Source organism: Oryctolagus cuniculus, chromosome X (genome assembly GCF_964237555.1).
Source record: "Oryctolagus cuniculus chromosome X, mOryCun1.1, whole genome shotgun sequence".
Classification (NCBI taxonomy): Eukaryota; Metazoa; Chordata; class Mammalia; order Lagomorpha; family Leporidae; genus Oryctolagus; species Oryctolagus cuniculus.
The window spans coordinates 83,873,638-83,891,171 of record NC_091453.1 but is presented as its reverse complement, the minus strand read 5'-3'; the positions used below and the strand labels follow the sequence as shown (position 1 = coordinate 83,891,171).

Sequence of the window (17,534 nt, the reverse complement as noted above, 5' to 3'; positions counted from 1 at the left end):
AAAGATTTCATTTATCTGAGAAGTAGAGTTAGACAGAGGCAGAGAGAAAGGTCTCCCATCTGTTGGTTCATTCCCCAAATGGCCAAAAAGGCTGGAGCTGCACCGATCAAAGCCAAGAGCCAGGAGCTTCTTCTGGGTCTTCCACGTGGGTGCAGGGGCCCAAGCACCCGGGCCATCTTCTACTGCTTTCCCAGGCTATAGCAGAGAATTGCATCGGAAGAGGAGCAGCCAGGACCCGAACCGGTGCCCATATGGGATGCTGGGACTGCAGGCGGAGGCTTAGCCTACTACTCCACAGCACTGGTCCCTGGAAATTTTCAATTCTACACCCAATAAAATGATCAATTAAGGTCTCAAATGTACCTCTACTTGTAGGATGTGCTCCAACAAAAAAAAAAAAAAAAAACAAAACAAAACAAAAAAAAAAAAAAACAAAAAACAAAAAACAAGTAAGTTAACAATCCAATCAAGAAGACATGGAATTCAGGGAATAAAAGGTCCAATACCTATTAAAGCTGAGGGGAAATCCCAAGATAATGGCCCTGCACCATGGGAAAAGAGGGCATGATCTAGATTGGAGTAGGTTGCAAAGTTATCAGAGAGACTGCCACATGAGGATGTTAGAATTCTTGTGATCTACAAGTCTTGAGAGGAGATTTAGACAATTAGTAGAAAGTCTGGGGTTGAATTGGTGATAAGTACACAGAAAACCAAGCAAATGGAAGAAAGACAGTTATTAGCTTCAAGAAAAGAAAGGAAAATTAACCCTAGTTTTCAGCTTTAAGTAACTTAGTTATTATAATACAAAGACTTACTGATCTAACTATGCATGTATACTGGGTGGATGGGAAGTGTGCCTGTTTGTAGTGAAAGGACAATGTATAGTGACAATATCAAGAGACAATAATACAAAGCATGCTATTTAGATAATAGTAAGTATCAACGGTCAACTAAGTGTTGAGAGTGGCTGTCTCAGAGGTGAAGCAAATGGAAGACAGGGTAGGGGGTAGCTGTCTTCCATAGACTTCATAGAATCACTCACTTGAAACCTGTGCTTTTCAAACTGTGGCTTGCAATCTATATAGAGTTGTGCTGTCCAATATGGATATAAAATTAAAAAATGCAATTCCTCTATCACACTAGCCACATTGCAAATGTTCAAAAGTAACATGTGTTAGTGGCTTTTGTAATGGAGAACAGAGATACAGAACATTTTCAACTTGACAGAAAATTCTATTGGACATTCATATTTTACAGGTTCATCACCTCAACTTAGCAGATGACAGCCAGCAGTTAAATAAATGAAACAGAAAATCAGTGTCAGGGCCAGTGTTGCAGTGCAGCAGGGTTTTAAGAAGCTGCCACTTGCAACACCAGCATCCCATATTGGAGTGCCTGTTGGGAGTCCCGGCTGCTCTGCTTTTGATCCAGCTCCCTGCTAATGAGCCTGGGAAATCAGCAGAAGCTGGCCCAAGTACTTGGGCCCCTGACATCCACGTGGGAAATCTGTATGAAGTTCTGGGCCCCTGGCTTTGGAGTGGCTCAGACCTGGCTGTTGTGTGCATTTGAGGAGTGAAAAGGAAGACCTCTCTCTCTCCGCCTTTCAAATAAATAAATCTTTAAAAAAAAAAGTCATGGCCGGCGCCGCGGCTCACTAGGCTAATCCTCCGCCTAGCGGCGCCGGCACACCGGGTTCTAGTCCCGGTTGCCCCTCTTCCAGGCCAGCCCTCTGCTGTGGCCAGGGAGTGCAGTGGAGGATGGCCCAGGTGCTTGGGCCCTGCACCCCATGGGAGACCAGGAAAAGCACCTGGCTCCTGGCTCCTGCCATCGGATCAGCGCGGTGCGCCGGCCGCAGCGCGCCGGCCGTGGCGGCCATTGGAGGGTGAACCAACGGCAAAAGGAAGACCTTTCTCTCTGTCTCTCTCTCTCTATCCACTCTGCCTGTCAAAAAAATAAATAAATAAATAAATAAATAAAAAAAGTCATGACTAGAGCCTGGGGAGATTGCTGACGCCTTACACAAGAGTGTCAATTTGTTAAGTCAACAACAGGAGTCACTGTGCACTTACTCCTCATGTAGGATCTCTGTCCTTAATGTGTAGTTCAATGTGAATTAATGCTATGAATCAAACAGTATTTTGCACTTTGTGTTTTGTGTGGGTGCAAACTGTGGAAATTTTTACTTAGTATATACTAAATTGATCTTCTGTATATAAAGATAATTGAAAATGAATCTTGATGTGAATGGAATGGGAGTGGGAGCGGGAGATGGGAGGGTTGAGGGTGGGCGGGAAGTTATGGGGGGGACATCTATTGTAATCCATAAACTCTACTTTGGAAATTTATATCTACTAAATAAAAGTAAAAAAAAAAAAAGACATAAGGAAGTCAACCAGGAAAATTTTGAAGACAAATCAGGTTTGCTGTAATAGTATTTTTCAAAAAAACATCTTCATAAAATACTGTTACACACACACACACAATGCATGTATGCAGTCTGTGGATAAAAAAAAAACCGGAGGGGGACAGACTCCTTCGGAAGTAGTAGAATCCTCACTTTTGCAGTAGCATCATCCACAGCCTCATACCCCTGTGGGAAACTTGGGACCTACAGCATCATTTAAAATTAGCTTGGGACAGCGATATCAGAAACTGAAGCTAGATGTGATCGACCTTAGGAACTATCACATTCCCCATTTCTCCTGTCATTCATCATTCCCTTTTTACAAAGGACATCTTTTTTGGACACTGGCTTTATTTAATAGGAAGAAGAAACTAAGGCTAAGAGGATGTTGAGAGATTTGCCCACCAATACAAATTTAGTGATACAATGAGTCCAGGTTTGGGCCTCTAAATCCAGAACTCTTTCTACTACATCTTCAGAAGTAAGAAATCAATCCTTACACAGGTGGGGAATGTCGGGCCTGTGAACTCTATAAGGCCTGTGAAATCATTTGGTCGGGCCCTGACAAAGCAACTGCAGGTGGAACTCAAAATGCAGTAAATGTATAGCAGGCTAATTTTTCAGTTGATCATTTTGTATGGCCCATGAATGGATGTTATAAATATCCAAATGAGCCTTGGCAGATAAAAGGTTCCTGTGCTTTAAGGCTTTGAGTGTGCTAGTAATACTTCATAAATAACTGGACTGATGAATACTTGGATACAATAATGGTAATTACTATAATACCCAACATAAGGTATTGTTCCAAACACTTTACATGGATTGACTCTAACCTCCACAACAACACCGATAGATCTATCAAACCCATTTTCCCAGAGAGAGAAATGCAGCTGCAAGAAATTAATTATCTTGTACAAAGTCACACAAGTGAGCGGCAAAAGCAGAAAGCAGACTCAGGCAGTCTGATTCCAGAACTCTTAATATCATTTTACGTGCACCCTTGTATCACACAGATACATTAATTTCCCTAAATATCAGTTAGCTTAAAAGTAACGGATATCCTTTATTACCACCTAATAATAATTCACACAACGTAACTATGTTTTTCCTGCAACATCTGTACTCTAAAAGCATTATACTGTTAACTGTACCCATGTCACACACAACTTTGGGGTCAAATGCTCTGAACTAATGGATCAGACTTCTTTAAGCCAGGTTACCTGCTCTAATGGATTCAATAGGACTTGGCTCCCCAAACTCATGCAGACATTTGAAACTCAGTGTTCCATTACCATTTAACAGATTAATGCTAATGGCTGAAGGCTTAGGAAGGAAGCGCGATCCAATTACCGCAGGGCCAGTGATTGGATCAGATTAGGCTGCTGGGGAAGAGCCCATGATTGAATCCTGACCGCCTTGTGAGGATAGACTACATGGAGGGGCTAAGAGTGCACTCCCCGTGTCTCTGTGTTTCCTGGCTCATCATGTGATCTTTTCTCCACACATGTTCCCCCATCATCAGCCTCCACCAGATGTCAGGCTAATGGGACTGCCACCCAACCTTGAACTGTGAACCTCCAAAATGTCAACAGGAGTAAATGTTTTCCTTCCCAGTAAGTTCCTCTTGGGTATTTTAGTTAAAATAATAAAAAGCTCACTAATATACCTGCTTAATGTAATTTTGTAAACCTAGAGATGAGTACTTTAATAGTTGTGTGTTTAAAAGTTTGGTTAATAATCTTCAAGCTTATAGACTTTATCTCACATAATTAAGCACAAATTGGCTTGATAACATGGGTGGATTTATTTAAGATTTGAGTGCAAACTTAAAAACAAGAACAAACAAAGCTTTTCATCAAGAATAAACACAAAATCTAAATAACAATCCTGCAATCGTGCATTGTAACAGAAGGTACAAATATGAATACATTATAATTGGTAACTACATTTAAAAACTAAAATACTTCTCTCCAAATCCAAAACATCACAGACTCTTTAACCTGTTCTCATCTTGCTACCTCAGAAACATTTGTCATATGCTATGAGGAAAATATAGGCGAGGACTGCTCGTCACTCTCCATCATCAAAGAAACATTACTGTCTCTTTTACTTCTGACTCTTGGACTCATTTATCCGTATTTCCATTCTGAATAGCCATACAATTATTCCTCTACTACAGAAAAAAAAGAATGAATACAAATATCAAAGAGGCAGGATACTTTTTATGTCTTTAAAACAAAAGTCACAAGTGCTTGACTCAGAAATGTTCATACTTGTAGTAAATTTTTTAAGTACAACTTGGATGGCTGACATGTAGTAACTGTGAACAATTTAAACAGGTATAAAAATGTGAGATCAAAATCTTTAGATTCCAATACTTAAAAAGTCACCATGAATATGGAAAGATTTCTGTTTACACAAACATGTATATTTTTAGATGAAAAATCAGGGGGTAGTGGCATCTCCCTGGTCCCTTAACAATATTTGGATTTTCACAAAGAATTAGCAGCACCCAACCTTAAGTATTAATTACGTGTTTCCAAAGGACCTATACAACAGATTAGTTGGCAGTGTTCCAGCTTTCGGGAGATGGGGGTGGGAAAGGGCTGCAAATATCTGAGATAAGAGAGTATGCATGCACTCACACATTTAAAATCACCATTCCCAATGGGGGCAAAAGTCACATATTGGAAAAGTGTAAGAAAATCATCCTTAAAGGAGTGACAGTGGGCCAAAAACAGTAGAAGCTGACTAGTAGCCTACTGGACAAAAATCGTTTATCATCCTTCCAAGGTCAGGTGGGAAGAATGAGAACACTCATCTGTAACTTCGGAAAAACGTGCCTAGGATTTTGCTTTGTAGAACACTGAACCAAAAGAAATTTTAGAAAAAACCTTCGTTCTTGTTTATAATACCAGATTATTTTTTTCCTTATTACCACCATATACATAATATTTAAATATTTTCTTTATAAATACTTTAGAGAAAAAATTCATTTTGTTACAGTGGTGGCCCACATCTGTACAAAGCAATGTAAGCAACAATATGTGTTTGTGTATACACACACACAGACACACACACATACACATATGCTTATATATAAAACGATTAAGAAAAAGTGCAAAGAATGACAGTATTAAGAAGTTTTGCTTTCAACAGTTAACTATGGTTTGAGTGTGAATATCTACCAGGGACCTATGATCCCAGATTTTAATTAAAGATTCAAAAAGAAACCCACACTCCAAGTTCCAACTCAAATATCAGTCCCTTTTCAAGTAACTCTGCCCTTCTCCCAAATCTAGCATTTCCAGTTTCTAAACGCTTCACAAACAACAACAAAAAAGTGGTAACAGTGTTTTCTTCCCTTTAACCTCCCTGAAGTCATCCAAGTTAATTAATCACCCGTAGGTTTGAATAAGACTTAGGGGAAGTCATTTTTCATAACCCGCTTTGCTAAAATTAAAGCAAAATGAAAGACTTTCTGAAATGCAAACTACTGATTAAGGATCAAATCAGCAATAGCAAATAGACCATAAATTACAGAGATAATTTAACACAAGTACATTTTAAAGTCAATCCCTGTTATCAAAGACAAATTGAGAGCCTAAATCTTCTCCAGGTTCAGTGCTGTGCAAGGGTCTTAATTCAAAGTACTCATGATTTACCTTATGCAAAAGAAAAAATGCTTCCTTAAATTTTTATCCTTTAAATTTATCATTTAAATTTTTATCATTTTTCTCTCGGTCTCAGTCTCTTATGTTGAACCAGAATCACAGAAAGGCAATTTTCAGCATTTTAAAAAGTGTACTTTCCTCTTAATTCATTCAGATAATTACAATTACTGGTTTTTGATCTCAAAGTTTCAAAAAGGCAGTTCAAGTTCCCTTCAAATACATTACTAGGTATTTTTGGTATGTACGTTTGTTTTATTCTTACTGTAGGCACTGTAATTATTCACAATATTACAATTATTCTATGTCTAGCCTATGCGACAATTATAATCATAAGATAATACCTTCTAAGGTATTATTTGGTTCTGTATATTATATTACGGTTGAGTTTTCCCTTCAAGATAAATGGTTGCAAGAGAATTTTAAAGCCCTGTAGCACTTCTGCTTTGAGTAGTGTTAACACATATATATTTTTTTTCATGCTTGATATTTAAATTTCTCCTGAACTAGGAAGACAATAGATATTGGAAGTTGCAAATGTCTCCGAACTACATTCTACTTCAATTTGTTTTGTTCAACGTTGAATGTTTTTGAAAACAAGTATATCCTAGGCTAAGGTTTAAAAACAGAATTTCTGCTTTAAAATTAATGACACAGCTAAAGGGAAATGATTTCTCAATTTCAGCTTAACTAGAACTATGAAAACTAAGGTAAAGTAGATTCAACGGCTATTTTCATCAGTTTTGGTTTTTTTTTTAATTACTGTGTCTTTAGAATGACATAACCTGACATTCTAACAGATTGGACAAAGGCTTAAAATGCTAGCACTGAAAACCCACCAGGCCACCTCTTAGGCAACTGTAAATAGGAGAACAGCTGTTTATTTGCCCCCGTACATTCGCTCAATGTCTTTGAGGTAATGGTTCTTCAGTTCCTTCCTTTTCAGTTTGAAAGCATCAGTTACCAAACCAGTTTCAGGGGTCCATGGCTCTGGGCTTAAACGAACTTTGATTGGAATTTCAAATCGCTCCAATTTCACTGCAAGGAGGAGAGAGATGGGGAAAAGGGAGGACAAAGGGGAAAGAAGAGTGGGGAGTAGGGGAGGGGGAGAGACAAGCAATTAATAAAGCATGAATTTTGCAGAATTGGCTTACATGATACAGGATGAGGCAAACTTATTTAATTATATGCTACTTTATTAATGATACCACTACCTTATCATTTCACTATTTCTCAAAGTGTATATCAGTCATTTCAGTTGGACAGTTTTAATCTATGCAGTTTTTTATTCATACACACACACACACACACACATCAAGTGTATACTTCCTCTTCAGAGGAATATATACTTCCTCTGCCTATGACATTCTTACCTAATATAGAGTAGTTGTATATCTCACTTCCTTACTTCATCCAGGCAGCTGCTCAAATGCCACCTCCTCAGAGGGGACTTCCTAGACTACCCCTAAACAAAGAGTACCTTTGTCTCTTCTATCCGCTTACACTTTGCTCTTCAAAGTGCTTACCACCACCCATCATGTATTTGTCTCACCTGCTACAAAGTAAGCTCCATGACAGCAGGTCTTTGTTTTGCCCACTTCCATCCATAAAAACATACAAGTGCATGAATTAGATCATTCTACAGAAAATTAACTATCTACACGAACATTCCTCATAAGCTTTAATACCTTAGTCTTCATGTAAATGCAAACCAAAAAGGACATTGTGAATTTCACATCTGGAAATGACTTAAGAGATGATGAAATGCTTTTTTTTTTTTTTTTGACAGGCAGAGTGGACAGTGAGAGAGAGAGACAGAGAGAAAGGTCTTCCTTTTTGCCGTTGGTTCACCCTCCAATGGCCGCCACGGCCAGCGTGCTGCAGCTGGTGCACCGCACTGATCTGAAGCCAGGAGCCAGGTGCTTCTCCTGGTCTCCCATGCGGGTGCAGGGCCCAAGCACCTGGGCCATCCTCCACTGCACTCCCGGACCACAGCAGAGGGCTGGCCTGGAAGAGGGGCAACCGGGACAGAATCCAGCGCCCCGACCGGGACTAGAACCCGGTGTGCTGGCGCCGCTAGGCGGAGGATTAGCCTAGTGAGCCGCGGTGCCGGCCCAATGGAATGCTCTTACATTTGACACAGACAACTCAATACATGTTGGAAGAAATATGAGCAAATAAGAAGACGGAGGCCATCAATACAGCACTCGGTAATTTTAAAATCTCATAAATTATTTTGTACCGAATTACTTGTTATAAACCCAAGATCATCCTTAAAATTGAGAAGGTCCACTATCAGTACTGTTAATCTGCTGAATTTTATTTTTATATGCAATTATTCGCAACAGCAGTTTTGAAAAAGCAAATATCTGAAGAGCCTAGAAGCCTTTAGAAATAATTTGGTTGCAATGACAAGCACAAAGAACTCAAACTCATGGAAATTCTTGTTCTGGTACTAGTGTGGATTTTAGGAAAACTTGGTTGAATTAGTGAGTTTCATTAAAACTGGAGAATACAAAACTGGGTGTGAAAAATAATGTTTCAAATATTACTTAGAAACAGCTTCCGAAAAATACTGCCTGAACAGGTAGTAAGTGAACACAGAGCTTGCAGAGGTGGAACACGTTTTGTCCGCTGCCACATTACAGCACGAGCTACTTGGAATCAGCCTATGTGCTCCCATGGCGACATCTGCATCTCAAGCAAACAGCTATATTCTCAGCTACAGACTGGGCCCCTAAATCTTTGATTTCATTTTACTTTTCCTACTTACAAAGATCCTATTCCAGAAACACTGACATGATCAAAACACAGCAAGTGCATTTTTCCAATTGTTCTCAAGCAAATTAATTTATAAAAGTCCCTATATTTAATCTTCAGTAAGTTTATTTCAAGCAAAAAAAAAAAAAAAGGCCGCTTAAGAGGTTTCATTTCTGAATTCCTAAACATTATCTAGCACCACAAGCTACAAAGAACAGGGGGCAATCATAGTTTCCTATAAACAGAATAAATCAAGAGCTAACAAATGAGAAAGATTAAAGAGAAAAAAGAATTACAGTTCTTTTTCATTTTTTATTTTAATTTTAATTCTTTTTAACAGTGTGACCTGCAGGTGGCAGCAAATATCAATTTGTATAGTCACTGGCAGTTGCTCAAACTGTCCCCAAAGCATTACTTTACATTTTTTTTTCTAGATTTATTTATAAGGCAAAGTGACAGAGAGAAAGGGGAGACACAGAGAAAGAGATCTTCCATCCACTCCCCAAATGCCCACAGCAGGCAGGGCAAGGCCAGGCTGAACTCAGGAGTCCAGAACTCCATCTGGATCTCCCGTGTGGGTGGCAGTGGGCCACCCTCTGCTGCTTTTCCAGGCACATTAACAGGGAGCTGGATTGGAAGTAGAGCAGCCAGGACTCGAATCAGCGCTCTGATATAGAATGCTGGAATCGCAAGTGGGAGCTTAAAGTGTCGTGCCACAATGCCAGGTCCTTTTCATTCTTATGACACTTCACACTTTTATTTAAAACATAAACAGGCATGTTGTAAAAGATGTGAAATATCAGACAGAATTGCTGAATACAATCAAGGTTATTTTGTGCTTTCTTGCATGTCTCTGAAATTATAATTTGAAGTGAAACATTGGCAAGTTATTTGTAAATCTTTTGTAAACGTATGCATGATTTATCCATTTAGCTCATAATCAGCATTCATTATCCAAATCATGAATTGTTCAATTATATGCTCACTATAAGCACAGTAAAGTTATGGGCCCCAGTCCTAAGATTTTATTCTACTTTCTATCTGCTTTGTGACCCAGCTTGGCTTTCTCCATTGCTTCTTTTTTAAAAATGTTTTATTTGAGAGACAGAGTTACAGAGAGAGAGGGAGAGAGGTCTTCCTTCTGCTGGTTCAATCCCCAAATGGCTACAGCCAGGCCCATCTGAAGCCAGGAGCCAGGAGCTTCATCTAGGTCTCCCACATGGGTGTAGGGGCCCAAGCACTTGGGCCTTCTACTGCTTTCCCAGGCCATAACAGAGAGCTGGATGGGAAGTAGGGCAGCCAGGACTCAAACTGGTGCCTATTTGGGACGCTGGCACTGCAGGCTCAGTCCACTACACCACAGTGCTGGATACCCCCCATTTTTTTACGCAAGTAAATATGCAATAATAATTATTCAGGTAACATTCTACTCCACAGAGTGACTGAGAAGAACTGCAGTACACTTGTGATAGCCCATTGGCTGAAAAACTTTTTGAAATACTACATTTAAAGACAAATCAGAATCTGTTTCTAAGGAAGTTCTTGAAGCATGGTGACATTAATATAAAAGGAGGGTATTAGGGGCCAGCATTGTAGCTCAGTGGGTTAAGCTGCTGCTTATGATGCCAGCATCCCATACCTGAGCACTGGTTCAAGTCCTCACTACTCTGCCTCCAATCCATTTTTCCTGCTAATGGGCCTGGGAAGGCAGGAGAAGATGACTCAAGTGTTTGGGTCCTTGCCATCCACATGAGACCTGGATGGAGTTCCAGGATCCTGGCTTTGGCCTGACCCAGACCTGGCCACTGCAGCCATTTGGGGAGTGAACCAGAGGATGGAAGATTGATCTCTCTTTCTCTGCCTTTCAAATAAATAAATAAATTATTAAAAATATAAAAGGGTATTATATAAATAGTACTGTAAGGCTGTGTTTATAACTATAAAATAATTTTTCAATCTGATTACACTAAGAGACAACTGTTATTTAAGATTTTACAGTGTTCAGAGTTGTTCTTGGGAAAAGTTAGTTGTCAGGTTAAAGTTGGAAACCTATTACTATAAATCCTTTTCTTATTCTTGTTTTTAATAAAGATTTTTTTTTAATATTTATATTTTATTTTATTTAATGAATATAAATTTCCAAAGTACAGCTTATGGATTACAATAGCTTCCCCCCATAACTTTCCTCCCACCCACAACACTCCCCTCTCCCACTCCCTCTCCCCTTCCATTCACATCAAGATTAATTTTCAATTATCTAATATAAAGATTTTTTAAATGTTTTTAAACATTTAAAAAAGGCAGAGTGATAAAGAGACCCACAGAGTCTGAGAAGGAGATGCTCCACCTGCTATCTCACTCCTGAAATGTTATACTCAAGAACGGAAATGTAATCATAAAGTACTACGTAGCTCAGATGTGAATAATTTCATGGCCATGGAAATGTAAACATGAGTATAAAATGTAAAATCTACTCTCCCGGGAAAGGTAGTGTCTGTATGGTGTGGGCTGGATGCAAGACAGTTTCCTTCTGTGATAGGAGGTCAATACACAATATCTCAACATGAAAACCTCAAGACAGTGCAATATAACCATTTTCTTTAGAAAAGTGGAGACAAAATGCCATACACTAAAAAGCTGCTGAAGTTGAAGGGGGTAGGCCCTGGGGATGAGGAAAGGTACAAAACAGGCTGCTATTTGATGCAAGTCTTATAATATGATTGGATATTGTTAAAATGATATACACTGATTAAAGCATGAAAATTTTAAAAAGGCTATAAAACTGGCAGAGCATGTAGCTTGAGAGTTAATTTTCAATCTATTTTATTTCCCAACCAATGTTCTAGTAAGCTTTCTCAGACCTTTCTGCTAATTTGAAACTGGTGACCCCTCCCTTTATGGAAACTCTCAGCAGTTCCCTGCACTGTCTTTGTACCACCTGTCCATCAGGCCTTCCGTGCGTTCCTCTTCCTCCCTCTATTTCCTAAGTGATGGCATTGTCTGCAGACCCATCCTTAGCTGCCTTCTCACACTTTACATTCTCTTTTCCCCAAGGTCAGCCCACCCTCTTCATAGCTTCAATTATCCCCAAGTCTGTAAGTACAATGCAGGCCTCTGCCATGAGATTTGGACCAATATACACAACTGTCTCCTGGATGCTTTAAATTTGATTATATCCAAACAGCGTTTCAAACCACATATGCCTCAACCTGACCTCACCACCCACTTCTCATAGAAACCAGCTCTTCCTCCTGTGTTTTCTAGCTGCAGCAATAGTGATATCTAGCATGTCATTTGAGCTACAAACCTAGGGGCCACCCGGAACTCCTTTTCCCTTACTGACATTACCAATAAATCATCAAACTCCGACAGTTCTGCTGCCTAAATGTTTCTTCATTCCATACTTCATTACTTCATCACTCTCAACCGACATCTAAATATCTACCATACCCGTCATGAACTGGCCTCCCGTCTCAGGCTGGTCCCCCTCAAGTGCATATCCAGCATGGGCCTCAGAGTGAATACATCTATAACCTGGTAAAATCTGATAATGGCTCCTCACTGCCTATAGGATTAAGTTCAAAATTTTTTAAAGATTTATTTATTTATTTGAAAGGCAGAGTTACAGGGAGGCAGAGACAGAGGGAGAGAGAAAGAAAGAGAAAAAGAGAGACAGAGAGAGATCTTTCACCTGCTGGTCCACTCCCCCAGTGGCTACAATGGCTAGAGCTGGGCCAATCTGAAGCCTGAAGCCAGGAGCGTCCTCTAGGTCTCCCAAGGACTTGGGCCATCCTCCACTGCCTTCCCAGGCCTTAAGCAGGGAGCTGGATCAGAGGTGGAGCAGCCAGGTCTCGAACCAGCACCCATATGGGATGCTAGCACTGCAGGTGGCGGTTTTACCCACTACAGCACAGTGCTGGCCCCAAATACAAATTTCTGAACCTGGCATACAAAAGTACTCTGTGACTTGGTCTCTGCTCACCTTGGCAGCCTCACCTGGTACTTTGGGATATGTTATGGTCACATCCAAGTCTTTGCAGTTCCTGGACCACATCACCTTTTTCACACCTCTGTGCCTCTACTCCTATCATTCAATGTCCTTGAATGCCCTCTCCAGTTAACTTCTAGTCAACTCTCAAGAATGAACCTAAGTGACATCTCTATGAGACAACCTTTCATAAGCCACACACCCCTCAACCCTGGGAAGGGTTAGGTACCCTTCTATCATGATTCTCTGTTCATACTGCTCTTGCTAGTAAGAATGCTGCTTCTCTTCCATATCCCTCTTAATGGATGAGTTCCTTGAAATCTGACAACATGTCTTACTTGCCTTCTGTATTCCTACTGCCTAACACAACATCTGGCACAGAGTACACATTCACATGCTCTCCAATTTGTTGTTAATGTATCATCTGAGGTAATCAATTCAAAGAGCAAAAGGATATGCACAGGGGCTGGTGCTGTGGCGTAGCAGGTAAAGCCACTGTCTGGAGTGCTGGCATCCCATATGGGTGCTGGTTCGAGACCTGGCTGTTCCACTTCCCATCCAGCTCTCTGCTATGGCCTGGGAAAGCAGTAGAAGATGGCCCAAGTCCTTGGGCCCCTACGCCCACATGGGAGACCTGGAAGAAGCTCCTGGCTCTAGGCTTCGGATCAGCACAGCTCCAGCCGTTGCGGCCAATGAGGAGTGAATCAGTGGATGGAAGACCTTTCTCTCTTTCTGCCTCTCCTTCTTTCTGTGTGTAACTCTGACTTTCAAATAAATAAATAAATCTTTTAACAAAGCATAGTCATAGTCATGAAATTACTTACTAAAGAGTTGTTAGTTTCTATTTTGCAGATATTAAACAGACCCATATAACAGATCTATCCAAAGATGGACTAGTCCAAACACATGTTAAATGACACTTGGCAGGGTTGTTTTAGCATACCATAAAGAACTAGACTGGTTATTCTATTAAGTGACATTTAAGTTATCTTTCATATACAAATTCATATGTGTGTGTATCTCACACGCACACATACATGAGGTAGGTTTATTAAGCTTTGCATTCTATTATTAAAACAAACATCTTGCAGCTGTTTTAGGGACTTTAGGGACTTCAAAAGACTAGCAATTTCTTACTCACTGGCATTTGCAGCTTCTCGAATTTCTTTCAGTATTTCAGCTTCCATGGCAGGGTCATTGCAGATATCAACCCAAGTTCCTTCCACCCCTTTCTGTTGTGCCAAAAGTGTCAACCTTTTCTGATTAGGAACCACAAAGCTGATCACATAGGACTGGTCACTTAAAAAAATAGAAAATAAAATAACAAAAATGAGAATTTAGAGGAAAATTATCCATAAATTATTCAATGAAACAGTACAAGACAAATAATTCAAAACATGTATTTCTTTTATTGGTTAAAAGTTTCATGAAAAAGTAATAAAACTCACAGTATTGGCATAGAGACAGACATGTAGACCAATGGAACCGAAAAGTGAGTCCAGAAATAAACCCTCACATTTGTGGTTAAACAATGTTCAACAAGGGTGCTAAGACTCCTTAATGGAGAAAGGGTAGCCTATTCAACAAGTAATGCTGGGGAAACTGGAGATCTACATGCAAAGGATGAAGGTGGACCTGCACATTATCATATATACCAAAGCTAACTCAAAATGGATCAAAGACCTTTTTTTTTTTTTTAAGAGCTACAACCAGAAAACTCCTAGAATAAACCAGGAAAAAGATTCGTGACAATAGATTTCACAACGTTTCTTAGATCTGATACCAAAAGTATAGGCAAGGAAAGCAAAAATAAATAAATAGAACTATATCAAAAGTAAAACTTCTGTGCAAAAAAGAATGCAATCAACACAGTGAAAAGGCAAGCTATGGAATTGGAGAAAAGATCTGCAAATCATATATCTGATAAAGAATTAGTATATATAATATACAAAGAACACTTATAACTCAACAAGAAAAACTAGCTCAATTAATAAAAAGGCAAAGAATTTGAATAAATGTTTCTCCAGAGATGATATACAAATGGCCAAAAACCAGATGAAAAGATGTTTAACAATACTAATCATAAGGTAAATGAAAATTAAAATGAGATATTCTCCATACCCACTAGGATAACTAGTTTAAAAAAAAGATTTATTTACTTATTTGAAAGCCAGAATTACAGAGGGGGAGGGAGGAATGGAGGGGGATAAAAGGGGAGAAAGAGAGAGAGAATCTACCATATGCTGGTTCACTCCCCAAATGGCCACAACAGCCTGGGATGGGCTAGGCCAAAGCCAAGGGGCAGGAGCTTTATCTGGGTCTCCTACATGGGTGGCAGGGGCCCAAGTACCTGGGCCATCTTCCGCTGCTTTTCCCAGGTGCATTAGCAGGGAGCTGGATTGGAAGTGGAGCAGCCAGGACTCAAACCAGCGCCCATCTGGGATGCCAACATTGCAGGCGGCAGCTCAACCCACTACACCACAATGCTGGCCCCAGGATGACTACTTTCAAAAGAAGGAGAAACAAATGTTGGCAAGGAGGAGGAGAAACTGAAATGTTTGTACAATGTTGGTGGAAATGTAAATATTTGCTGTCACTCTGAAAAACAGTATAATACTTCAAAAAATCAAAATAAAATTACCATCCTGATAAAAGTTAAAATAGAATTACCATATGATCCAGCAATTCCAGATCTGAGTATCTACCCAAAAGAACTGAAAGCAGGATCTTGAAGAGATATTTGCATACTCATGTTCACTGTAGCATTATGCACAATAGCCAAGAGATAGACACAATCCAAGTGTGAACAGATGGATTAGTAAATACGGTGAGTTATATATGTATGACTGGATATGATTCAGCCTTAGAAAGAAAGGAAATTCACAGGGGTTGGAACTGTGACCTAGCGGTTAAGCTGCCACCAGGGATGCTGGGCAACTCTAGCTTTAAAGTAAATAAATGAATCTTTAAGGAGGAAAAAAGGAAGGAAATGCTGATATATGCTAAGACATGGATGACCTTGAGGATATCATGCTTTGTCAAATAAGCCAATGATAAAGACAAATACTGGGGCAGATATTATGGTGCAGTGGGCAAAGCCATTGCTTGGGACACCTGCATCCCATATCAGAGTGCCTAGGATACAGTCCTACCTCCATCTCTGCTTCCCATCCAGCTTTCTGCTAATGCACCCAGGACAAAGCAGATGATGGCCCAAGTACTTGCATCCCTGCTACCCACATGGGAAACCCAGATGGAGTTCCAGGCTCTTGGCTTCAGCCTGGCCCAGCCCTGGCTGTTGCAGCCATTTGGGGAGTGAACCAAATAAGTAAAAATCAACTTTAAACAAGACAAACAGTGCATGATTCTACTTGTATGAAGTATCTGGAAAGAGAAAGTAGAATGGCAGTTGCCTGGAGCTGGATGGAGGGGAAACGAGGAGTTGTTGTTTAATGGGTACAGTTTCAGTTCTGCAAATGAAGTCCTGCAGACTGGTTACCTAACAAGGTGACTATACTTGACACAGCTGAACTGTACACTTAAGAAATGATTAAGATGGTAAATCTTATGTGTTTTTTACCACAATAAAATTTGGGAGGAAAACACATAAAAATAAAACATTAATATATAAAGAAAAAATGGTTCAATCCCTTAGGATTTTTTAAAAAGTTTTATTTATTTATTTGAAAGGCAGAGACAGAGAGAAAGACCCCCTTCCTCTAGTTCACTCCCCAAAAGCTCAGGAGCTGAGAACTCAATCCACGTTTCCCATGTGGATGGCAGGGACCCAACTACTTGAGCCATCTCTTGCTGCCTCAGCAGCTAGAATGAGGAGTGGTACTGGGACTCCAATCCAGGCATTCTGATATAGGATGTGGGCACACATCACCTGCACTGCCTCCCAGGATGCTTATCAGCAAGAAGCTGGAATTGGGAGTAGAGCCAAGACTTGAATCCTAAACTTTGGTATGGGATGTGGGCATCCCAAGCAGCATCTTAACCACTGCATCATTAGAGCAAGTCGGCTTCAAAACTCACCTCGACAGGTACTAGCCATGTTACCTTTTGGGGAAAATTACTCAGGCTGTCTCAGCTGTGGATGTTAACTGACTTTTGCGGCATGTTTAGAAAGATGTAGTAGGTGTTCCATAAATAGTTAAAATGTCTAAGTTTTCTCAAATGATCTCTGAGCTGCTGAATTCAAGAACTTTCATAATGCCCCAACTGTGGTGAAGGTTCTAAGAGTTTGATGCTATTCTCACAATCACCAATAACCAAATCATGTTCTCATCATCCTTTAAGTGTATGAAACAGAAAACGCAACTCCCGAAAGTTACCTTTTGGCAAAAGCACAGATATTGTCAATAAGTGGACAGTTCTTCAGTGCCGCTTCCACTTTCCCAAGAGATACATATTCTCCAGCTTGTAACTTCACCAGGTCTTTCTTACGATCTGTAAATCATGAAGAACCTTAAGTTATCCACAGTCTGTTTTTCTTAATGTATGCTTTCATTGCCTTCATCTTTACTTACAAAAGCACTTCTAAAATCTTGTCATACATAATGCATCTCCTATAGAGTAGTTAAAAAGAAAATGCCTGAAGAAGTACTGGCTAACAATTATATCTCATACCCAAAGCTTTAACATCTTATTAAAAAATTGTAAGGAAGCTAATGGAAGGAACAAGGACTTCGGAGCATTAGGCTTGAAT

The 17,534-nt window shown here is 39.9% G+C and overlaps 1 protein-coding gene across 6 annotated transcripts in view; it reads right to left on the bottom strand.

Moving 5' to 3' along the window:
• Nucleotides 1–4,189: 4,189 nt before the first annotated feature.
• The window catches only part of ACSL4 (acyl-CoA synthetase long chain family member 4), a 90,449-nt gene continuing 77,104 nt past the window's right edge, over nt 4,190–17,534 (bottom strand). For all 6 annotated transcript variants that reach the window (XM_051827238.2, XM_070066415.1, XM_008272873.4 and 3 more), the window contains exons 14-16: nt 17,161–17,275; nt 13,965–14,122; nt 4,190–7,113 (exon numbers count right to left, since the gene is read on the bottom strand). In XM_051827238.2, the coding sequence (XP_051683198.1) occupies nt 6,956–7,113; nt 13,965–14,122; nt 17,161–17,275 (431 nt within the window). In that variant the 3' untranslated portion in view covers nt 4,190–6,955. The remainder of the gene's footprint in view (nt 7,114–13,964; nt 14,123–17,160; nt 17,276–17,534) is intronic.